At 42.0% G+C, this 25,111-nt stretch overlaps 1 protein-coding gene across 4 annotated transcripts in view; it reads left to right on the forward strand.

Annotated features, from left to right (window-relative positions):
- The first annotated feature begins 3,343 nt into the window (after positions 1-3,343).
- The window catches only part of LOC135198116 (golgin-45-like), a 53,417-nt gene continuing 31,649 nt past the window's right edge, over positions 3,344-25,111 (forward strand). The window contains exons 1-5 of one of the 4 annotated variants that reach the window (XM_064225577.1): positions 3,344-3,444; positions 20,331-20,382; positions 20,572-21,194; positions 22,214-22,369; positions 22,843-23,042. In XM_064225577.1, the coding sequence (XP_064081647.1) occupies positions 20,346-20,382; positions 20,572-21,194; positions 22,214-22,369; positions 22,843-23,042 (1,016 nt within the window). In that variant the 5' untranslated portion in view covers positions 3,344-3,444; positions 20,331-20,345. Of the gene's footprint in view, positions 3,549-20,330; positions 20,383-20,571; positions 21,195-22,213; positions 22,370-22,842; positions 23,043-25,111 lie in introns of all 4 variants that reach the window. The other 3 variants (XM_064225576.1, XM_064225579.1, XM_064225578.1) reach the window with 3 other exon arrangements.

The following is a 25,111-nucleotide window of genomic DNA, read 5'->3' on the forward strand; positions in this document are numbered from 1 at the left end:
TTGTTCGTTGATAAAGCAAAATATTCAGTAATTACCTCACTAAGAACGCATCTCTCCGTGCTATGTAGGAGAGAACTATTTTTGTCATAAAGGAGATGCACGCTTCACCTACCACTTTGTAATAGCCAAAATGATCGACATACAATTGGTTCTGGTTGGTTCCTGGTTCCTAAGCGCTCACTCCACAAACACAGTTGCGGGCACACTGCACTGCTTATGTGGTGCAAAGCTTTATTCCCTTAATTGTTTACTTTACTCAGTATTTAGTCTGACTTTACTTTATGTTACTTCAAAATGTTTATTTTAATTGTCTATTATCCCTTTTTTGCAACCAAATTAACCCGAAAAATTACAGATATTTCTAAATTGGATACAATCCAATATTTCTATGTACTTTACTTTTACCCCAACTCCCTTTCATTTCTTCTTCTTTATAACTGAGGCATAGCCGTGCTACTTAGCTTTGACATCCATTGCTTTCAAGGTAAAGAGCATTCTTAATTTTGAGGGCCATCCTTATATATTCTCCCTAGTTAGAGGATATCAGTGTCCATAAATCTATCGTAAATCAACACCAACTGGTTTCTCTTCTTCTTGAATCGAACGCACGCGTCACTCGGACAAAATAAACATTAACGAAGTGAATTCCAGTAATTCATGGGATGTCTCCTCTCCTTATTATCAACTTAAGACCTCTGATTTGCATGAACTGTCTCTTTCACGGTGAAACGAATTTGAATCATTAAATTTGTTTACTTTTCTTTCAGGTAGTTCGGCCCTTGGTTTGTTCAACTTTCTCACCTTTCTAGTGTACGCCTTTGCTCTTCTCGTTTCGTTCCTGACCCTGGGAGGAGGAGCCCTCAGTACGATTATCACTAACATTGTCAACAACAACAACAACAACAATAACAATAATAACAACAATAACAATAATAACAACAATAACAATAATAATAATAACATGGGAAGGTCTTTCACATCAACTGAAACTTGGAATCAAGTACACGAGTTGGCCAGATTGCTGAACGACAAACTAGACCGACTCTCTACTGGATACCGACAGTCGAGACACATGAGGAGAAAAAGAGTAGACCAAGGACTACACAACAGCAAATGGGAGAATGATTTCTCTTTAGGCTTCATGATGGCTTTGCTAGACACTGCAAAAGAGGATGATAACACCACCTTTCTCCACGAGACCTGCAGACACTGGTCCCGGGAATACTTCTTGAGGCAAGCTGATGTTTATATGAACTTCCTGGCTTGACTGTAACCTTCACTGTTACATGGTTCAGGATTCTTGTCCCAGACTTCAAGACGACAACAAAGATGCGATGTTCTGGTAATAGTTTATGTTTCCTCGTACGTTCCTATAATAGATTCACATCAACCGTGCATTTGATGTCTAGGCCAGTCCCTTACGAAGCTCCTATTGGCTGTTGATAAGCCAATGACAGGGCTGGAAACTCTCAGTCTCTCTCGAGAGTTTACATAGGCAGGACGTATGTTCCACCTCTCATGAGGGAGACTTTTAAAAGACATATCCCTCATGAGAGGTGGAGCATATATCCTACCATGTGAACTCTCGAGAGAGACTGAGAGTTTCCAGCCCTGCCATTGGCTTATCAACAGCCAATCAGAGCGTCGTAAGGGACTGGCCTAGACATCAAATGCACGGTTGAGGTGAATCTATTATAGTAATAGTAACCTTATGTTCTGTATGATTACGGAAAAAAGTTTCGGCAATTGTACCATTAATTTCATTTTAAAGACTATTGTTATTTTTATCTATAGATTAGGCCTAATAAATGTCTTATATGACTCTGGTTTTGAAAAGCTATTTAGCAAATACTTTACTCATAAGGACACACACACACACACACATATATATATATATATATATATATATATATATATATATATATATATATATATATATATATATATATTAGTTAGTTATTTTTATGATAGTTCATTTCTGTAATAATTACTATTAAACTACAATCCAACAACATTTATATTATATAATCGAGTGGGCAAGATTTGCAAATCGTCCATAAATTTTCTTCTACTCAAACATCAGAGGTTGAAGATTCATAGGGCACACTATTGTGGCCTTTTCACTTTAATCTTAAGAATTATTGCTAGAAACTTATGTCAATAATGATGATTTGAGCGCCTCAGTGGCGTGGTTGGTATGGTGTTGGCGTTCCACCTCGGTGGTCGCGGGTTCGATTCTCGGCCATTCCATTGAGGAGTGAGAGATGTGTATTTCTGGTGATAGAAGTTCACTCTCGACGTGGTTCGGAAGTCACGTAAAGCCGTTGGTCACCGTTGCTGAATAACCACTGGTTCCATGCAACGTAAAAACACCATACAAACAAATAATAATGATGATTATTATTAAAAAAGGGAACACTGGCAGTAATAATAATTTTAGTTTTTTTCATTCTTCCAACAGCAATAATAGTCAGATGTCTCTCTAATACTGTAAGCTAAGAACATTACTTTATCCATTGTTGATCTGTAAAATGTGTAGGCCTATGTAGAAAGAATAAAGTACAAACAAATTTGTTTTAATTGGCCTTTCTCTTATTCTCAATTGGAGCTCGAATGTTTGCTGATTATTTTTATATTTAACAATAATTTTCAAATATTCGGAGTAATTTCATCTATCAGCAGTGTATTTTGTAACCTTATTCCCATCAAGATCATGTTTTCTATTCCATTTTTAACAGGATTATGCAAAAGACTGTGTGTGGATTCTAAGATAAATTTCACCATAGGTGGACATTTGTGACTGACAAAAAAATGATTAGATTTTGTGAGATAGTAATTGAAAGAACACGTTTTCGGGGTTGATTGGTTAACTTACTCCTGAAATTCTAGCGTTGTCATCTGAATTCTTACTGTTTCTCTAACATCAAATTGTTGCTTCTACTCCAGGCCTTCTGTTACAATGCAAATTCTTCTTTACCTTCTTGACTTCTAGGACTAAACCAGGATTCGCTGCTATAAACGTTCTCTCTCCTAGCGCAAGTGATAAGAATTGCAAGGCTCAAATAGGTTTCTAACAGGGCTATCGTATTTCTTAAATTCCCCTAATCATCCGTATTATCTCTTATACACATTAAATTTCTGACTCATTCTTAGTTCATATAAGGTGTTATAGGGAGGAAGAGATAATGAAATTTTAAAGTTTTAGAGGGGCCGTTACAGATACTTTCCACAAGTTTTTAATCTTTTTTTACCTTCAATATGGGTTTAGTATATAATTATTACAAGTACATATAATTATTATGTATAATAAATTAATCTATTTCAATAAAAGAATATCATGAGACACACCTGAGAAGACCTAGAGTAATATATGTTTTTCGATAGAAGATAGTAAACAAACCTTGGAAAGCCCTGTGACAATTCTTATCACTCTAGTGTAGCCAGGTAGGGCAATTGTTGCTAATTTGCTACCAGCTGTTACTCTAGTGCTTGTTTGGTTGAGTTGCTTGGCCCACTCCGTCGAAGGAGAGGTTATAGGTGATTAAGTGGTAATTATATATGTACCTTTACTATATATTAATTTGTCCTTCAAGATGTGTAGTAGCCTAGCTACCTAGCTAGGTAGTACTAGCTACCTAGCTACACAGTACTGATTTGTTCTGTACCTAGCCTATACCTAAGATGTGTACCATACCTACTTAGCCTATACAGTCTTTCGCACTTTTCCTTATTTTTTATGCGTTTTTTTCCCATTTGTCTTTTTTAATCCCTCAGTAGTACCAAGGCTAGACACTTAGGCTAGGTATCTAGTATCTTTATGAAGGCTTCCCAGTAGTATTGGAATTTTGGTAGCAAATGAAGAGTATGGTCAAGGCTACTGTAGTAGCTAGTAGTAGGTAGGTAGTCCTAGTAACTGGTAGGCATTTCGGAGGGAATGCCTAGCTACCTACCTGTAACTGAACCAGACTTTCCATTTACCTAACCATGGACGCCATGCCCTAACTGTTCAGGTGAGGGTGGGGGTTGCTTAGCCTTCCGCAGGACTCCCTAAATATTTCATGATCCCCCACTAGCCTACATAGGTATCTATGCATTAATACTACCCGAGGTAAAACTTTATTTTATTTGCACAGCCTGACTCCTGCCAGTCATTAACTGGGTTGCTTATCAAGAATTTACAGTTTTCGGTAGATCTAGGGTACCTATATGCGGCGGGGTCCCAGACTATTACAGTTGCGGTTTTTCTATGCAGTTTTACCTACTGAACAAGAATTTTAAGTAATATTTATTCCGACGACTGTAATTAACCCCCCGGGGCCAGTACTAAACACTGCGAAATACATTGGACACCCCAATCCCTGGTAGGTGTCGTATCCTTGGTTACGTTTCTTGCAGGGTAATTCTAAAGAATAGTTCTGCACGAACTGCAAGGAACGTAACCGCGGATACGACATCCACTAGGAATTGGGGCATCCAATGTATTTCGCCATGTTTAGTACTGGCCCCTGGGAGTTAATTACAGTCGTCCAAATAAATATTACTTTAAATTCTTGTTCAGTAAGTAAAATAACATAGGAAAACGTCAATTGCCATAGTCTAGGCCACCGCGGATTGCTTCTGTAGAAATACCCGGTTTTCTTTTGGCAGTCGAACATAATTAAACTGTAACCTCAGAACTGATGTGATTTTGTATGCTGGCCAGCCTGGAATGCTATCGCTCATGCAAGGTTTTAGTTTAGGTTAGGAGACTTTTTTGTAAAAAGTGGAGTTTCCTTCACTGGTGGTTCCCTCACTAAGTAACATGGCCTGCTAGGTTAGATCAGGGTACATTTGGTTAATATAGTCCCTTTTGTAATACTAAGTTTCCTTTGCCGATACCTTCCTAACCTACTTTTGTTGTGGTAGACTGCATTTGGCATTGTATACCACAACCATCATTATACACTGCTAACCCAGATTTTGTAAAGAGGATTGTGTGTGCAATGAAAGTTTCAGTGAATTAGTATGCCATAGTATAAGTCCTTAATAGCAGAGTATAATGGCCTTTAGGACTATGAGTAGATAACTACTGAACATCAATGCTCTTACTGAATATTCATGCCACTATGGGGTCTAACCTTGTTATGATTGTTTTTTTTTGGGGGTCATGAATTGCATAAAGCTATATGAAGCAGTAAGAAGACAGTGCAAGTATGTCACGCTTGGGGGCTGAAGTGAGAAACTTGCAAGAAAACATCAGTTCCCAGAATTATAAATGACAAATGAACTATTCTAGACTATAACAAACATTTTCCAAACCATCAGTGTGAAGATCTATTTTTTTTTAGACAAAAGTTGATCAATTTATTGATATGAAAAATCATTATCATAGGCAATTCAGATATATATTTTTCTTGAATAACAAGGAGCTTCGATGTAAAATTCTTGTCTAAATCAGGTTGAGAGTAGATTAGCCAGTTTTATCAGATTCCTCATTTCATTTAGTAGAGTCTGTTAATGCCACGTGACCTTAACAAATGAGAAAATAGCATCAGTTTTTTTTTATTAATGAGGTCCTGTGGCATGAAACTTATTGTTGTAATAATTTTGCTTTTGGATTATAATTTTCACTATAAACAAGTCAGTTTTATGTGCCTCTTAAGCCAGATAGATTTTCTCCTAATGCAAGGTTTGCAGTCTTGAATAGTTTGAGATATCCCAGCATCCTCACTCATTTCCCAGTATCAGTCATTTCCTGTAATTAAATCAACTGGTAGTCTGTTATGATGTATTATTTTGGGTTGCCATAAAACTAGGACAACATATAGAACAAGACATGTGGTATTGTGCTCAAAATGATATTAATTTGTCCTAATACCTCTAAACTATGTAGAGACTGTGTTGTCTGACTGATAAGATTGCATCATAGATAGGTTATGATATTACACAGAAGACCTCTGTTGACTTTACCGGCGATTGGTTATTTGGTGCGTTAATGATGGTAGCTGTGTTTAAAATTAACTTTGGGTATTCATGTTTAAAATTACCTTTGGGTATTATACCTGTGGTAAAATGGATTCTAAACACAAGAGTAGCAGTAGAGTAAGTAGAGTACTATATGCATCATTTCCTAAAAAACCTAAAGAAAAAACAGTTATATGGCACCAGTCTGTATAATAATCTCTCTTAGGAGTCCATCTCTTGATTAATCCTACAGAATCTAACCTCACTTAGGAAGGGAGGAAGCTTCAATCCTCTTTCAGAATCTTCTAGTAATTAAAACTTAGAGTTTTAATTACTAGAGTTAGGACCTCTGTTATTCTGTTGTATCTTCTCTCTTTATTGCAAATTATTCAAGATTATAGTAATGTGAACAGTGTCCTTACTTTGTAATGTACAAACTACAGGCAGTCCCCGGGTTACGACGGGGGCTCCATTCTTGAGACGCGTCGTAAGCCGAAAATCGTCATAAGCCAGAACATCGTAAAAAATCCTAAGAAAACCTTACTTTTAATGCTTTTGGTGCATTGAAAACTATGTAAACTGCATTTTAATGTATGACACTTACCTGGCAGGTATATATATAGCTATATTCTCTGTTCCACCTGGCAGAAATTTTCAAAACTCGCGGCAAACGCTAGTAACCTATTAGTAGTTCAGGCAACCACCACCCCGTTACCGTGGCGCTAGCGCTAGGAACCGTTCCCAATTGGGCCAGATTTTCTCTGCCAGCCGAACCGGCAACATTGTTGGTGGTTCCCTGCTAGAATTTTCATTCTCGTTGCTGACTTTTCATGGATTTTTGGTATTGTACTCGGAAACGTTAGCTTGGCATTCGCTTTGGATTGTTCTTTAAAGATGTCTGATTCTGGAAGTATGTTTAGAGTGTGTGTAAAAGAGGGGTGTAAGGTAAGATTGCCGAAAGCTTCGGTCGACCCTCATACCATTTGTAAGAAGTGTAGGGAGAATGTGTGTACTTGGGAGAATAGATGCATTGAATGTGAGAATTTATCAGAGAAGGAATGGAAGATATTTATGAAATATGTTGAGAGACTTGAGAAAGATCGTGTAAGGAGGTCTGTTTCTCGTATGAGAAGTCAAATTCTTCTAGTAAAAAGGAGTGAATGTATTTCCTCTCCAGCTCCTTCTAATGTAGAGTTGGTAGTTCCTTCTCCCCAGGTATCTCCTGCGCCCGCTGCTGTATCGGAGGAGGCGAACGATACAAATATTGTGAAGGTGTTCGCTGCCCTTGCGTCCATGGGCGACCAAATACAGCGACTTACAGATAGAGTTAGTGCTTTCGATGTCAGTGAAAGTGTAGTGGAGGGGGCGTCTGATCGTCTCTCTCGTGCTCCTAGACCTAGACCTCTGTCAAGCTCCCAGACCCAAGGGAGAAGGCATGTCGACAGTCGAAGGGAGGCGAGAGAGGTTTTGCCGCGGTCAGGCGTCCCTTCGAACAGTCCTGTTGCAAGTTCCCAGGCTGTTGCAGTTCGCCGCAGAAAAGGCGTAACTGGAAAGTGTGCGTCCTCGGAAGGTTCGACTTCCGAACGAGAACGTCGGTACGCAGTGGTGTCTCGCCCCCTCAAGAGGACTTTCAGGACATCAGCGGCTCTCGAGAGGACAAGATCGTGAGACTTGGAGTAGTCCTGAGGTGTTGTCCTCCTCAGAAGACGGGGACGCAGTTCCGATCAAGAGGAAAAAGTTGTTTCGTGCTAGAGAAGACTCAGGACGCACTGGCGCTATACGTCCTTCTCTGGCCTGGGTATGGCGATGGGAGAATCTCCTCCGTCTTCTTGTGTATCTTCCCCTCGTCTTTCGTCGGGTAGAGTGGCAAGATCGCTCTCCGTTAGGTCGCAGTCCCGCTCGTAATCCTCCTCTTTCGTCGTCTACCATTCAGGAGGATAGTACGAAGGGTTTCTTAAGGGAAATGCAGTCCAAGCTGGCAGTTCTGGTGAAGTCCTGGGATCCGCCTGAGCAAGCATCTTCGAGGCGTAAGGATGATTTCCTTCCCATTAAGTCTTCTAAAACGAAATACAAGGACGCGTTCGCCGAGGACTCAGGGCGCACTAGCGCTAGGAAGACAAGCGATCGCTTGGTTTTGCAGGACGCAGAACACAGGAAGAGAATGCTTTCGGAGGAAGCAGGACGCAAACATCAGGACGCGGCCCAACTAATGTGGGACGCAGGACGCAGGCGACAGGAAGCAGGCGTCGCTACGATGGACGCAGGACGCAGGCGGCAGGACATCGAGAGGCGACAGGACGCAGATTCTTCGGTGGCCGCAGGACGCAGGCGGCAGGACGCTATTCCGTCAACGAAGCGTCAACTCGACAATGAGCTCCAAGACATTTCTTCAGCAGAAGAAGAATTGGAATTAATGGAGGGAAAGAATACGGAACCTTCTTCAGATTATAAGGTTCTAACTTCACGTCTTATGGCTATTTTTGAGGGGGAATTTAAACCGACAGCTCCGTTATCCCCCTTATCTCAATTTTCCAAGACTAGGACTCCAAAGAAGTCCTCTTTCCTGAAGATGACGATGTCAATTTCGGCGAAGAAGGCCCTTCAACGGGTGAATGACTGGATGAAGGAGAAGAAAGAAGCGGGAAAAACAAAATAACTCTTTTCTGTTTCCACCAGCTAAGTTAGCTTCTAAATCAGGAGTATGGTACGCTACTGAGAAAAGTCTAGGCCTGGGAGTACCTGCCTCCTCCCAGGGGGACTTCTCCAGTATAGTAAGGACAGCTCACGCAGACAGGCGTTACAGTCTGCTAAGGTCTGGTGGACGTCTTCAGAATTTGACCATCTTTTTAAAGGGATTTTTAGGACTTTCGAAGTCTTCAATTTCCTGGATTGGTCTTTGGGAGCACTAGCGAACTCCCTAGAAGAAGAGGACTCGCAGGATTTAGAAACAGCTAAGAGCATTATGTCCTGCATGGACAAGGCTCTGAGAGACGGAACGAATGAACTGGCTTCGTTATTCACAGCAGGAGTACTTAAGAAGAGATCGCTGTTGTGTTCTTTCGCTTCTAAAGGAGTTTCGAACTCTCAGAAGTCGGAGTTGCTGTTCTCTCCTCTGTCGAAACAGCTGTTTCCTTCAGAGGTGATTAGGGATATAGCTCTCTCCCTTTCTCAGAAGGCCACTCAAAGATCTTCTCTCGTCTTCAGTTTAAGAAGTTCTTACCACCCAAGTTTAGTGAAGAAGACTCCAAAGGATACTAGGCCTTCGCAACAGCCCTTTCGAGGAAGAACATTCGCTCGACCCGCCTTTAGGGGTAAGAGAGTTCCCTCTAAAAGAGGAGCCAAGACTCCCTCTAAAGAATGAGAACTCAGTCCTCCAGACGACAGTGGGAGCCAGACTTCAAGGTTTCTGGGAAGTTTGGCAAGATATGAAGGCAGATCCCTGGGCTGTCAACGTAGCTCGGGAAGGGTACAAGATTCCTTTCTTGAAGAGACCTCCTTCTCGTAATCTCCGAGAGCCCATCGGGCAAATTACAAATGATTTAGAGAATAAAGCTGCTCTGTGGGAGCAAGTAGCTTCCATGCTGGAGAAAGGAGCCATAGAGCCTGTTCTGGATCACGAATCTCCGGGATTTTACAACCGTCTCTTCCTGGTTGCAAAGTCCTCTGGAGGTTGGAGGCCAGTTCTGGACGTAAGTCAACTGAATCTTTTCGTAGAAAAGACCAAGTTCAACCATGGAGACGAACGATTCAGTACTGGCAGCGGTACGTCCAGGGGACTGGATGACGACCCTGGACTTACAAGACGCATACTTCCATATTCCGATTCATCCAGGAAGCAGGAAGTATCTAAGGTTTTGTGATTCAGGACAGGGTCTTTCAGTTCAAGGCCCTATGCTTCGGCCTTTGCACAGCCCACTCAAGTTTTCACGAGGATGATGTCCAATGTGGCGAGATGGTTACATTTAAGAGGGATCAGAGTGTCTTTTTATCTGGACGACTGGTTGATAAGATCCCAATCAAGAAGTCAATGTCTGGAGGACTTGAGTCAAACATTGGACTTAGCAAGAGACCTAGGTCTGGTAGTAAATATGGGGAAAGTCTCAATTGGATCCCCAGCAACAGATAGTTTATTTGGGGATTCGATATCGGCAGTGACTTTTCGGGCTTTTCCGTCCCCCGAAAGGCAAGCCCCATGCATTCGGAAGGTGCAGGACTTTCTAAGAAGGACAGATGCTCAGCACGAGAGTGGATGAGTCTACTGGGAACACTCTCTTCGCTAGAGAGGTTCATTTCTTTAGGAAGGCTGCACATGAGACCTCTACAGTTTTTTCCTGAAGGATTCATGGCCAAGAAAATTACAACCGATTCCTTCCAGTTTCTAATTCCGGCCGAAGTAAAGGAGGAATTAAAGTGGTGGCTAACCTCCAGGCAGGTTAGCAAGAGGGATGTCGCTTCAGCAGAAGAGCCCAGACCTCATCTTATTTTCCGACGCGTCGGACGTGGGTTGGGGAGCGACATTAGGCCCTCAAGAGGTGTCGGGACTTTGGAGCAAGGAAGAGACAAAGTGGCACATAAACAGGAAGGAACTGATGGCAATTTTCTTGGCTTTGAAGCACTTCAGAGTTGTTGATTCGAGACAAGACGGTGCAGGTCAACTCGGACAACACCACGGCGCTGGCATATATCCGGAATCAAGGAGGGACTCATTCCTTTCCCTTTACAAGCTGGCAAAGGAAGTTCTGCTTTGGGCGGAAGAGGAAAAGGTCGTGGTACTCACCAGGTTTATACAAGGAGAGAAGAATGTGGGTGCGGACCTGTTGAGCAGAAGAGAACAAGTTCTCTCGACGGAGTGGACTTTGCACTGGAGGTTTGCCAGAGCCTGTGGAAGTTGTGGGGCCGTCAGTAGTAGATCTGTTTGCGACAGCCAGAACAAAAAGGTTACCAACCTATTGCTCTCCGATCCCAGACCAGGAAGCAGTGGCGGTCGACGCATTCCTGATGGATTACAACTTAGATCTGTACGCTTTTCCTCCGTTCAAGGTACTGGGGAAAGTGATGAAGAAGTTCAGGGAGAGCCAGGGGACGAGGATGACCTTAATAGCCCCGTTTTTTGGCCGGCCCAAAGTTGGTTCACAGAGGGTACTGGAATGGACAGTGGATACGCCAAGGACTCTTCCGCTAAGAGTAGATTTACTCAGACACCCCCACTTCGACAGGTTTTCACAAGAATACCCTCGCTCTGGGCTGACTGCGTTCAGACTATCGAACGTTTGGTCAGAGCGAGGGGATATTCTAGAGAGGTGGCCCATGCAGTGGCTAGAGCCAGAAGAACCTCCACAATCACAGTATATCAGTCGAAGTGGGACAATTTCCGGAAGTGGTGTAAGAACAGGAAAGTGTCTTCATCCAGTACCTCTGTGACCCAATCGCAGATTTCCTTCTATACTTGAGGAAGGATTTACGCTTGTCAGTTTTCGACAATTAAAGTTATAAGAGTATGCTAACATCAGTGTTTAGACACAGGGGCCTAGACATCTCGAATAACTTAGACCTTCGAGATCTGATTAGGTCATTGGTACGAAGAAACATCACAATGCAGGCCACCGGCTTGGAACCTTGATGTGGTCTTGAAGTATTTAACTTCTAGCAAATTCGAGCCTTTAGAGGAAGCCTCTCTGAGAGATCTTGCTAAGAGACTATCTTTTTAGTAGCATTGGCACTGCTAAAAGAGTTAGTGAGCTTCAGGCCATATCGAAGAAGGTGGGATGGAGACATGGCGAACGCAGTGTGTTCATTCCAAGAAGGTTTCTTGGCCAAGAATGAGAATCCAGCTAATCCTTGGCCAAGATCCTTTGAAGTTTTGGGTTTGGCTGAGTTAGTGGGTCACGAGCAAGAAAGAGTTCTCTGCCGTGAGAGCGTTGCGGTGTTGTACGGAAAGAACAAGAGGTTATCAGAGGGAAGTCTGATGCTCATGTGGTGTTCAGTTAAAGACCCCAGCAGACCCATGACGAAGAACGCTCTAGCCTTCTTCATGAGAGAGTTAATTAAAGAGGCGTCATATGCTGTGTCAAGAGCAGAACTTTGGTATTTTGAAAGTGAAGGCTCATGAAGTCAGAGCAGTGGCGACTTCATTAGCTTTTAAAAAGAATTTAGCCCTCAAGGAAATTATTGAATCCACTATGGAGAACTTAAAAATGGAGTATTCAATATTTGCGTCTCATTATCTTAGGGATGTTCAGACAACCTTTGATAATTGTCAGGACGCTAGGGTCCATACGTGTCCTCGGGTACAGTATTGGGCAAAGGAGTTACTACCCCATAACCTTCATTTAAGCTAGTGGATTTTATTAGGTGATGGTGTTTGTGTTTATTGGTCGTCTGAGAAAAGTGTGCGGTACTTTTCTCAGTCTTGTTAGTATTATCCGGTGATGGTGTGTGTGTAGTTTCAGGTAAATGATCTTTTACTAGCTTGATGCCGTGGCATAAGAGGGTGCTGTACGGATCTGTCAACACATTGGTCAGTCCAGTTGTCAGTTCCAGTCTTAGCTTCTTCAACATACAGGACACTTCCTTGTTGAGAGCTACTAAGGTTTAAGCAGCTTAGAGGCAGGACCTATGAAGTCAGCTACCTTAGCAGGTAAGGAACCTAGAGTTTTCATACAATCAACTTACCTGTCAGATATATACATAGCTAAGACTCCGTCGTCCCCGACAGAAATTCAAATTTCGCGCCCACTCGCTACAGGTAGGTCAGGTGATCTACCGGCCTGCCCTGGGTGGCAGGTACTAGGAACCAATCCCGTTTTCTACTCATATATTTTCTGTCGCCGGTGGTATCAACATCGTTGCTGCCTCCTCTTGACTGGAATTCGCTTTTCTAAGCAATTGATCATCTTTTTGTGGACTTTTGGTGAAGTACCTGGATCGTTGTTTTGGCATTCGCTACTGTGGACTGGATTTGGACTTGCTTTTTGATTTTTCTCCAGAATGTCTGATTCAAGTGTTTGTGTTAGAATGTGTGTGAATGTAGGCTGCAAGGTGAGGATACCGAAAGCTCGGTGATCCTCACACTGTATGTCGCAAATGTAGGGGTTTTGATTGTTCTATTTCTAACACCTGTCATGAGTGTGAAAGGTGAATGTTGAGGAATGGAAGACTCTAACTTCTTACTGAAGAAGTTAGAAAGGGATAGAGTAAGAAGGGCGCGGCATCATCAAGATGGGCGGGTAGTTGTACAAGGCCTATTGAGCCTTTAGACAATTCTAACTCTTCTCTTAATTATGATTCTCTATCAGGACCCTCACTGACTGTACATTCAGATTCAGCTTCGGAAATTGCTGAACTGAAGGCTACCATTCTCAGGATGAAAGCCGAAAGGGTGGCCACCATAAAAAGGTAAGGATGGTGAAAGTGACTTTAGTGAAGTGAGTGTCCCCAGTGTTGTGGAGGGGGCGTCTGACCGTCTCTGCGACGCTCCCAGGCCTAGACCTCTTCCAAGCTCCCAAGCCCAGAGGAGAGAAGAAAGTCGAAAGCCGTACGAGGTTGTGGAGAATTCCCCCGGTCAGGCGTCCCTTCAGCAGGTGCTGTGCATAGACAGCCTGCTCAGGACCGCTATCGAAAAAAGCGTCCTCAGAGAGTGCTTCTCTTCGTCCTTCTTTCTCCCTCTCCTAAACGAGGGTGGAAGGATTCGACTTGTCCAGGCCCCTGAAAAGGCACTGGAGAGATCCTGGTTTGGATTCAAGCCCGGAACGCTTTTCGGAAGAAGAACCTCCTTCTATCAAGAAGGCGAAGAGGGTTTCGCCGTTCCATGATCGGGGCAACACGCTTTCGAGGTCTTCCTCTCCCGTTCAAGAAGACGCAGGAGAAGCGTCCAAAAGGATCATTTTGGCGGTACAGGAACAGCTTTCCGCCCTAGTAGGGAGTCCTTTCGAAGGATCCTCCTCGTAAGAAAGACTCAGACTGCCGGTCAAGAAGAACTCGTTCCTTCTTCTCCCACCAGGAGTGAGGCTCCTGCGAAACGTGAGTCTTTTGAGATCTCAGATAGAGACTCGTGGGAAGATATGGATCCGCCAGACAAGCGCGTAGCAACAGCTAAGCGCGAGGCGTCCTACAGACGAGAAGCGTCCTCTAAGAGAGAGTCAGACAAGCGAGAAACGCATTGCAGACGAGAGGATTCTCCCAGATGGGATACGTCTGACAGATCAGTAGCTTCAGCCGCGCGCGGAGTTACAAACAGGCTGAGCATTCATCCAAGCGTGAGGCTCAAGAAGAACATCTGTCACGCAAGGAGGGGACTTCAGGAAGACGCGAGTCTCAACAAGGCACGAGGTGTCAGTCAGGCGCGAGACGGTTCAGAGGCGCGAGACACCAGTCATGGCGCGAGGCGCCAGCCAAGCGCGAAGAGTCAGTCAGGCGCGAGACACTAACCAAGCGCGAGGATCTTGCCAGGCGCGAGGCGCCAGCCAAGCGCGAGGAATCAGCCAGGCGCGAGACGCCAGCCAAGCGCGAGGCGCCAGACAAGCGCGAGGCGCCAGCAGGCGACGAGGGCGCCAGCCAAGTACGAGAGCCAGTCGAACATAGGAGCTCTTTACACTCTCTTAGCCCCCTCTCCTATTAAGGAGTTTGTCCCCAGTAGAGAATGAATGGTTTTTTTTTTTTTTTTTTTCTTGGACAAGAAGACCAGGAACGAGAAGTGGTCTCTCCTGCTGATCCGATTATGGAAGAGGAATCAGAGGACGAGTCTCACAGTAAGGAAGGAATGTCGAACTACAAAGTCTTGACAGCTCTCCTTCTCCAGAATACGGAGACGCATTGATCCCTGCCGCTCCTCCTTCGCCTCGTTCTCTGTTTTCATGCTCGAAGACTCCGAAATCGTCGGCTTTCGTGAAGATGAGACCGACGATTTCTATGAGAGAGCTCTGCAATCGCTTGATAACTGGATGCTTACTAAGAAGGAGCTTGTAAGGACAGTCTTTTGCATGCCTCCCCCTAGACTGACAGGCAAGAGAGGGATTTGGTACCAGACTGGGGGAGAAATTAAAGGTCTCACTCTCCCTGCTTCAGCTGAACTGACTTTTTCCAGTCTGGTAGCCACGCATCCAGGAGACATAGCCTTCACACGGCTAAGATTACTTGGGGGCCTTTCAGAGTTGGATCATCTCCTCAAGGGACTTTTTCACATTCTAGAAGTCTTTAACTTCCTAGATTGGTCCCTTGGGGTGATGTCCAAGAAGCTCATGCCCCTGAAGGGCTAGAACCGGATGTTCTCCTTGCAATTCTGTCATGTATTGACAAGGCGGTGCAAGACGGCTCAGGGGAAGTTTCTTCCCTTGTTTGGAGCAGGTCTCTTGAAGAAGAGATCTGTGTTGAGCGCTTTCTTGACGAAAGCAGTATCACACTCACAAAGAGCAGCTTTGTTATTCGCCCCTAGGTCCCTGATTTTCTGTTCCCGTCACAGTTGGTGAAAGATATTTCCCGATCGCTGACGGAGAAAGCACTCAAGATCTTCTCCTGCACTCGTCCAGGAAGAAGAGACCAAGTATGGTGGGTGGGTGAAAAGAAAGTGGCGTCTACTCCTGTTCGGCCCTTTCGAGGCGCCCTCCAACTAGAGTTACCGCTAAAAGGAAAAACGACCGAGAAGAGAGGTCGAGCCTCGTTCGCCCCCTTTAAAAGGGGAAAGTGAAGTGGCGCTCCTCCAAAACACCAGTAGGTGCCAGGCTCCGGGGATTTGCGAAGCCTGGACTCGCATCGACACAGATCCTTGGTCGATGTCGGTTCTTCAGAAGGGATATCTCATTCCTTTCCTGGACAATCCTCCCCTGACGTCAACTCCGAGGGAATTGTCCGCCAATTACAAGGACCCTGTGTTTGAAAGATACTCTTCAACAAATGGTGGATCAGATGTGGGACAAGAGAGCTATAGAACTTGTGCTGGATCAAAGCTCCCCGGGGTTTTACAATCGTCTTTTCTTGGTTGCGAAAGCCTCGGGGGGATGGAGACCAGTTCTGGATGTCAGCGCTCTGAACAAGTTTGTTCAAAAACAGAAGTTCTCCATGGAAACCTCTGCTTCAGTCCTGGCGGCTCTTCGCCAAGGGATTGGATGGTGTCCTCTGGATCTCCAGGACGCATATTTTCACGTCCCGATCCATCCTTCGTCGAAGAAGTACCTCCGTTTCATGACGGGGGGAAGGATCTTCCAATTCAGAGCCTTGTGCTTCGGCCTGGTCGAATATCTCTTTATCTAGACGACTGGCTTATCAGAGCAAAGTCAGAGGAACAGTGTTTGGAGGACCTGAATGTGACACTAAACCTTATAAAGACTTTAGGATTACTCGTGAACCTCGAGAAGTCCCAACTGATCCCCAGCCAGAACTTGGTCTATCTGGGGATTCGGATGGATTCTCGGGGTTTTCGAGTATTTCCTTCTCAAGAGAGACTAGCAAGAGTTTAGAAAAAGTCTCTCTCTCCTAAGGAAGGAACGGACTTCGGCGAGGGAATGGTTGAGCCTTTTAGGGACCCTTTCCTCGCTCGACAGTTCTTTCACCTAGGAAGACTTCATCTCCGTCCCTCTTCAGTTCTTCCTCAGAAGTTCGTGGAACATGAAGACAGGACTACTCTCGGACTTTTTTTCCCATTCCAAATCGGATAAAACGACATCTAGAATGGTGGTTACTCCCACTGAGGAAAACAAAGGTACTTCCCTGAATCAGAGCCCAAACCTTGTATTGTTTTCCGACGCGTCGGAAAAAGGTTGGGGAGCAACTTTGGGAAAGAGAGAAGTGTCAGCACTTGGAATGCTCTTCAGTGTCCTGGCACATAACTGCAAAGAACTGCTAGCTGTACACCTAGCTCTAAAGAGCTCGAACCGTTAGTTTGCAACAAAAATAGTTCAAGTGAATGCAGACAATACAACCGCTCTAGCATACATTCGGAAGCAAGGAGGTACCTCACTCGTAATGCCCTTTACGAACTCACGAGAGAACTTCTGTTTGTGGGGCATCCCAGAGGAACATCTCTCTCTTGACGAGGTTCGTTCAGGGAGTAAGGAACGTACGAGCGGACAGGCTGAGCAGGAGGAACCAGGTCCTTCATACCGAGTGGACCCTCCACTCAGAAGTTTGCCTCAAGCTCTGGTCTCTTTGGGGAACTCCTCATGTCGACCTCTTTGCCACATTCCTCTCGAGGAGACTGGAAGTCTTCTGTTCAGTGGTAGAAGATCCCAGAGCTCTAGCAGTAGAACGCCTTCCTTCTAGATTGGTCCTCAGGTAGACGTTTACGCATTTCCCCCATTCAAGATTCTGGGGCAAGTACTCAAGAATTTGTGACTTCAAAGGGGACAAGAATGACCCTGATAGCCCCCTTTTGGCCAGCCCAAGAATGGTTTCCAGAGGTACTGGAGTGGATAGTAGACTTCCCCAGATCCCTTCCACAAAGGAGGGATCTTCTCAGACAACCACACTTCGAGAGGTTTCATCAAAACTCCCCGCTCTCGCTCTGACTGCCTTTCGACTATCGAAAGACTTGTCAGAGCGAGAGGCTTTTCTAGTAAAGCAGCGAGCTCGATCGCTAGGAGCCCGGAGAACTTCCACGCTATCCGGGTTTATCAATCCAAGTGGGAAGTTTTTAGAAGGTGGTGTAAGTCAAAGAAGTTGTCCTCCTCCAAGTACCTCTGTAGCAGAAATAGCTGATTTCTGTTATTTCTGAGGGAAGAGTCGCAGCTCTCCGTAGCCACGATAAAGGGCTATAGGAGTATGCTATCGGCCGTCTTTAGGAATAGAGGCCTAGATTGGGAAACAATAAGGACCTGCATGATCTGATTAGGTCATTTGAGACCAAGAAGTATAGAATGACTTCTCCCCCTAACTGGAATCTAGACGTAGTACTGAAGTTCTTGACTTCAGAGAGATTTGAACCCCTACATTTGGCCTCGTTTCGTGATATAACGAGAAAATGTTTATTCCTTTTGTCACTGGCAACGGCAAAAAGGGTTAGCGAACTGCACGCCCCTTAGTGACAAAGTCGGGTTCAATATAGATTTCAGCCCATCTGTTCTTTCAAGGAATTATTCTTAGCGAAGAATGAAACCTCCTTCGAAACCCTGGCCGAGAAACTTCGAAGTAAAAGGATTATCGGGTCTCGTCGGCAGGGAACCGGAGAGGTCTCTTTGCCCAGTAAGGGCATTAAAGTTTTACTTAAAGGAAAAAGGAACAGTTGGGAGGTTCTAGACAAGGCCTGTGGTGCTCAGTGAAGGATCCATCAAGACCTATGTCTAAGAATTGCATTAGCCTTTTTTGTCAGGAGCGTAATTATGGACGCTCATAAGGCTTGCACGACGATTCCTTAAAAACTCCTAAGAGTAAGAGCTCATGAAGTGAGAGCAGTGGCAAGTCTCTCTCTTTTCAGAGAAATATGTCGCTGAAGAATATCTTGGAAGCGACCATATTGGAGATGATAATTCTGCTGTTTGGGCGGCTCAATATTTGAAGGAACGTGCGTGTTTTTCTTTGTTTATGCATGTGACCTATGAAAAAATGTTTTTCATTAGTACCATTTTGTGTCTGCGGCACAATCCTGGGTACAGGAGCTTTACAACAATCCTTAAATATAGATATGTTCTAGACTTTCTTCTGAACAAGTCAGGTGTCGCCCACAAGCGTCCAGTCCACTTCAGTTCAGTAAGGAACTCTTGTGATATCTTGTAATAGAAACCTTAAATATAGATATTGTTCTAGACTTTCTTTTGTGAACAAGTGCAGTTGTCGCACAAGCGTCCAGTCACTTCAGTTCAGTAAGGAGGTCTTGTTTGATATCTTGTAATAGAAAATTTTTTTTTAATTATTGTGTACTTGTGCATTGTGGTTTGAGTTACGGTTGTTGCGAAGAGTTGGGGAAATAAACTCTGAGCAATTTTTAATACTAACATGGTGGTTAGGATCAGGTGGTCGGGATTGATTGTTTGCTCCTTAATAAGGTGTGTTGTCATGTAAGTGGATCAGCACCCATTGACAAAAGTCCTTTCAGGCTCTGCCGAGTAAGTGGATAAGACCCCTTCGGCAGACCCACAAGAATTCTTGGCCATAGATCACATATCTCGCTAAAGTTTCTGAGGTGATTGCAGAAACCCCTACGGGGGAAAACACCACGAGGTCTACCACCTATCAGGTAGGAACCAAGGTTTTTAATTTATACCTACAACAGATGTTGTTTACCTGTCTATTCTAGTAGTAGCTGTCTCTTACCCTCCACCGAAGGGTGCCAATCAGCTATGTATATATCTGACAGGTAAGTTGATTGTATGAAAATGATATTGTTATAATACAATAAAGTTTCATACATACTTACCTGGCAGATATATACGATTAGGGCCCACCCAGCCTCCCCGCAAGGAGACAGGTGGAAGAGAAAATATATGATGAGAAAACGGGATTGGTTCCTAGTCCTGCCACCCAGGCAGGCCGGTAGATCACCTGACCTACCTGTACGAGTGGCGCGAAATTTGAATTTCTGTCCGGGGACGACGGAGTCTTAGCTATGTATATATCTGCCAGGTAAGTATGTATGAAACTTATTGTATTATAACAATATCATTTTAATATTTTAATAATATTTTTATACCTCTAAGAATGTTGCTGTCTTTGACCCACCTCCAAATGTGTCAATCAGCTATATATATACCTGCCAGGTAAGTGTCATACATTAAAATGAAGTTTTTATGATAAAACAAAGTTTAATGTATACTTACCTGGCAGGTATATATAATTTAATTCCCACCCGCCTCCCCTCAGGAGACAGGGTTAAGAGAAATCTGGCCCAATTGGAACGGTTCCTAGCGCTAGCGCCACGGTAACGGGGTGGTGGTTGCCTGAACTACTAATAGGTTACTAGCGTTTGCCGCGAGTTTTGAAAATTTCTGCCAGGTGGAACAGAGAATATAGCTATATATATACCTGCCAGGTAAGTATACATTAAACTTTGTTTTATCATAAAAACTTCATTCTTATTGCATTTTTCATCAAAAAAACCTTCAAACATTGATTATTTTGCATTTTTGGTGTCATATTTTATTTGCCAGAGGAGCGTTGTAGGCGTCGTAACCCTGGAAATAATGTCTGATGAATATAATTGAGAAGCGCCTTAACTGCGGAACGTCGTAACCCGAACCCATCGTAACCCGGGGACTGCCTGTACTGTGTATTGTATGCACCTTGTATTCCCTTATTGTTGTGTATAAAGAATTATCTCCTCACTAACTAGTGATTTCTAGTTTCATCAGCAACTGTTGAGGTCCAGCTTATAGTTAGGGGTTCTTGGATATCTATTTGATATTATACATTGCAGTATACGGTACTTCATATTTCAAAATGTTAAGATCTGGAATTATTTTCAGGTTCTGATCCTCAACATGAAGCCTTCAGGAGCAATACGTTATCCTGTAGAAGGTAAAGCATATCAATTCTATATGACACTGAAGATAAATATTTTTATTTCTGAGTCAGATTATAAATGACAATTTATGAGACTGGACTGTGTTTATAACATAGCTTAATCTAGGGTGTAGGACTGAGATATTGATGTTTATTGACTACATGGCTAATTCATTTTCAATTTGATAATATTCATGTTTGCAGGTTTGACATTGCATAGAGTAGCTGTTGGACAGAGATCACAAGGTGATGGGGAAGAGCAGGCAGCACCTTCGACTCCGTCTTTACAAGAAACGACCTCGACGCACGTAAGGGAATTATGTGCTTCAGAGAAAACGACCCCAGAAATAAGTAGCCCATCGGAGAAATGTGAAAATGTGTCACTGAATGAAAATGCTATTGTTAGTAAAACCAGACTTTCGAGTGATAAAAGTGCAGGTGAAAAACCTCAGAAGGATAAGACACTTCCAAGTATTCAAGATATAGCTCAGAAGCTTACTAAAGTTTCTATTATGTCCTCTCCTGATTGTCATTTGCTCAATACTCCACCAAAAGATGTTAATGCAAAGATTAGTTACCGTTTACATCCTCAGCTATTAACTAAGAGCTCAGCACCAATTCATAAAGATGGGTCACCTAATTTTCATAATCAAAAACGAAAGGAACCAAGATTTATCCCGTATGAACCTTACAAAGGATGTGTAAAACCCATAGATTGCAAGAAAACCAAGAGTAAGGCCAAAGTTGGAGGTCTTCCAGAAACTACTAAGCACCAAAATAAAACATCGCCGGAACTTGTAGAGTGTGATAAAAAAAAGGCAGAAATGGTAAGTGCTTTAACAGATTTACAAATTGGATTTTGTAATGATCAAGCTGTATGTTTTGTAGATTTTACAGAGATTCCTTTAAGAATTAGGGAATTGGAACTTGATTGGAGATTTTTAGTTGAAAAGAGTTTTTTTGGTAAAAGTTTAATGCAGATATTAGAGGCAAGTTCCATATACTATACTGAAAGACAAACTAACATGTAAATTGTAGATGACCGTTGGATAGAGCTCTTAACGCTCACTGAAACTGAGTTTGCATTATAGATAAGTCTTAATCTGGCATGTGTATTGTTCTTTTGTCTTTAATGTCTTCAACTCCAGTATCTGACATGTAAATGCACAAAATACGAACATCCTTTAAATTTTATACTTTTATTATATTGCTTTTCTGGTTATGCTGTTTATTATAATTTGTAGAAATGTTGTGTAATTTTATATGATTGTAAAAGGCAGAACAAGTTAAGATATCGTAACTCCAATCCATAAGATTTCTAACCACCAGTATACAACCAAGGATATAAAGTTAATTGTATTAGTAGCCCACTGTATATGCATTCTCAGTATAAGGTTATATGCAAACAGAAAACACTGAATCTTACATTTATGAAATCCAGAATTCATGGTAGTGCATATTTGATTTAATTTGTCATGCATGAATGCATGTTTATTCTTGTCATTTCCCTTGATGCCTTGTCTTCTCTAGACAGTGTAGTATTTGGTCTTACTTGTGTTACTGGCTTGTTTGCTTATGATTTATAAAGTATTACTTAACATGCCCTTAAAATGTAGAAGTAGTGATGCTGGGAAAGCTAGCAAACCCATTGGTGCCTGTCAAGTCATTGATTTAGCTGAGAGAACTGAGATTCTAGAAGTTTTATGTAAAACAGGACTTCTGTTTCAGAAGTTGGTAGAATTTTTAAAAATCTTAGGTTTGTATCTGAGTTTGTATTGTCAAATAATAATTGCCTGTAACTTTTATTGATGTATTAAAATTTGATTCTACTCAATGCCTTTTGCAGATGAGCATTGTAGTTCAGGAGTTTGAAAATGAACGAATGACTTGGGAAGAAGAGAAAGCCTCACTTCATGCTGAGAAGCAGTTACTTGAAGATCAGTTGAATCAGTTCAAGAAGGACAAGGCAAACTTAGAAAGTCAACTAAATGTTCAGTCTCAGGTCAGTACTTACCTGTTTGGAGGGTCTGCTAAATTTTAATTTTCTCTTATGATAAACAAAAGCCTCTGTGAAAGCTAAGGCACTTGTTCATTATGTATATTGTATTAATGTTTCTTGACTTGCAGTTGTTTTACTTCAAATTTTTAGATTTGATGTTAGTCTGAAAGTGATGTAATGTACGTTCAGAAATCATCAAACCTTGAATATTGAATTAGGATTAGTTCCCTAGTGAGCAATATGTGGTAGGATAATTTTCAATGATGCTGGATAATGGCAGCATATATCCAAGACCTTATTATTAATTTCTGGAACTTATTATAAGCTGTGAGTTGACAGTAATTAGTGCTATTATCATCTTTCTCTTTCTCTCGGGAGAGGTTACTCGTCTCTAAGTACTACCATAAAAAAAAGTTGTGTGGTGTGCCCTTTAAAAAACTACCTTTTCTCAAGAGATATTTATTTCATCCCCTTAGGTAAATACAGAGCTTAAAAAATTATTAGTGGCATCTGTTGGGGAAGATGTTCAAGGCAGAGTACAGTGCCTTACAGAAGATAAAGCACGAATGGCTTCCATGATTCGTCGGTATTCAGAGAAGGTTGATAAAGACTATGAAGAGAAAGAAAGAATGGGAATTCAGTGTGATGTATGGCGTTCCAAGTTCCTGGGAAGCAGGTATGTTCTCTGTTCAAATGCTGAATTTTCTCTCTTTCTCTCTCTGATTGCTAAATATGTAATGGGAAAAGATCCTGTGGTATTACATAGAGCATGAAATATAGTTTTGCATTGTGTGTTGGCTTTGATAGTTAGATTATGATGAATTTCTTGAGTGTGCTGTAAAAGAAGCTTTCTACATAAAGGAAAAGAGCATTAATATTTTCATGCTAGATAACTGTTATTTATTGGAGTTTGTATAATTAATGGTATGAGCTATTTTTAGAGGATACTGTTATTTTACTTGTGAAGATTTTTGATTGAATTAGAAAAACTTTATTTTTTCCCAAGAGTTATGTTGTAATTTACTAATGTTACTAATGATATGAAATGTGTAAAATTTTTGTGTACTCAGTTGTAATTTGTTTGATGCCTATGATAATTTCTCTTCATAATAATATCTGTTCATAGTTTTGAAAGTCTGGGTAATTAATTTGATCAAATTGTTGCTATAAAAGGATGAACAGTGTTTTTGGAATTAAGCTGCCTTCAAAATGCTCTGTTATTGCCAGAGTGCTTGGTAATTTTGTTGCTTCTGAAATGGTTTGACTGTAAAGAGTAGGCCTTATTTAGAAAGGATTTTTTTTCATCTTTTGTACTATAGTATGCACTAACCTAAGCTTTTTATGTTTGTTTTGCAACAAACCCATTACTCAAAACTAGCCAGTTTTGTGGTTTTGAAACCATGTAAATGTGTCATTCCCTCTTTAAGCATTGTGTGGTCAGCTTGCCAAGCGTCCAGCAGCCAGTAATCAGTATATGTGCATTTATGGTGATAAGCACTTTAATATATTTTTCATAGCATTTCCTTTTTCATTTTGTCTTGAGAATTTCTTTACTCATACTGCTGCTTTTTCAATTCTTTATTATTTTTTGCTCGTATGTTGATTACAGTAGCTGCTCCATTTATCACGCTTTACGTATCAGTTACAATATTATGGTGGTTTTTGTCTGCATACTATTTTAATTAAATGTGATTTATTTTGCAGAAAGATCCCAGAAATTCAGTTACAAGTCCACTTTAGTCTATAAATTTATTGAAATTACATCCTTTTGAGAGGTTATGTAAGTTCTTCCTTCTGCCTATCAACAAGACCTGAACCAAGCTCAGCCAGATTCAGAGTGGTGGTTATCCTACCTCACTTTCCATATGGATAGGTTTTGCTGGATAGATGAATTCTTTAGTTTTTGCACCAGGTACCTAACATTGTTAGGTGAATACGCTTCCACATGGGAAAGTCAGGCCTTAGAAAGGGGGATGCATAGACAACTTTTTGTAGAATTTATTTTCCTACCTCCTGTTAAGCAGCAGAAACTTATAACTCTGGGCAACTTGGGGCCACTAGGTAAACAGTTCTGTTGAAAGTTAGCAGTTTGTTCATAACCTTCACAATCTGAGACAGGGGACTGCTCATACATAAGTTATTCAAGAATGACAGTCCAAATGACAACTTGTATTAAAAAAAAAAAAAAAGTCTCATCATCTTCAGGCTTGGAATAGATTACTGGACAAGACAAATTGTTGAACTGGGATACTATCATTGATAACAATAGGACACTGGAAGCTTAGAAACATAATGGAACAGTATTTTATAGGGAACAACTCGAAGTTTATATTGTAAGTGGAATTAGTGGTGTATGAATTATTTTTTGTTGTATCACTGTATAGCTAGGCAGTGGAGAGATGGCTTCTCAGAATTTTGCCTCATAAATAAAAGGATTTATTAATGCACAACATGAAAATTAAACGTCTCGGAGGGGAATTGTACTTGGGCTCCCCACCTTTGTCTGCACTTATGCCTTTTTGCTGCAATAATAAAAATCAGTAAAATTGTTGATTCATTGTATAAATCATCAGGAAGAATATATCCTTTTGTTTTTTGTGCTTTATCAGCAAATTTCTGCTCGGCAAAGTATGACTGGACAGAGTGCATACATTTATATGTATTGCGTCATAGACTGTGAAAAAGCAGCACTTGGTCTTATATAACTCCCTGTTAGGAAATTCAGGGAAATTTCTACTTACCAGA

Source organism: Macrobrachium nipponense, chromosome 21, assembly GCF_015104395.2.
Source record: "Macrobrachium nipponense isolate FS-2020 chromosome 21, ASM1510439v2, whole genome shotgun sequence".
NCBI lineage: Eukaryota > Metazoa > Arthropoda > Malacostraca > Decapoda > Palaemonidae > Macrobrachium > Macrobrachium nipponense.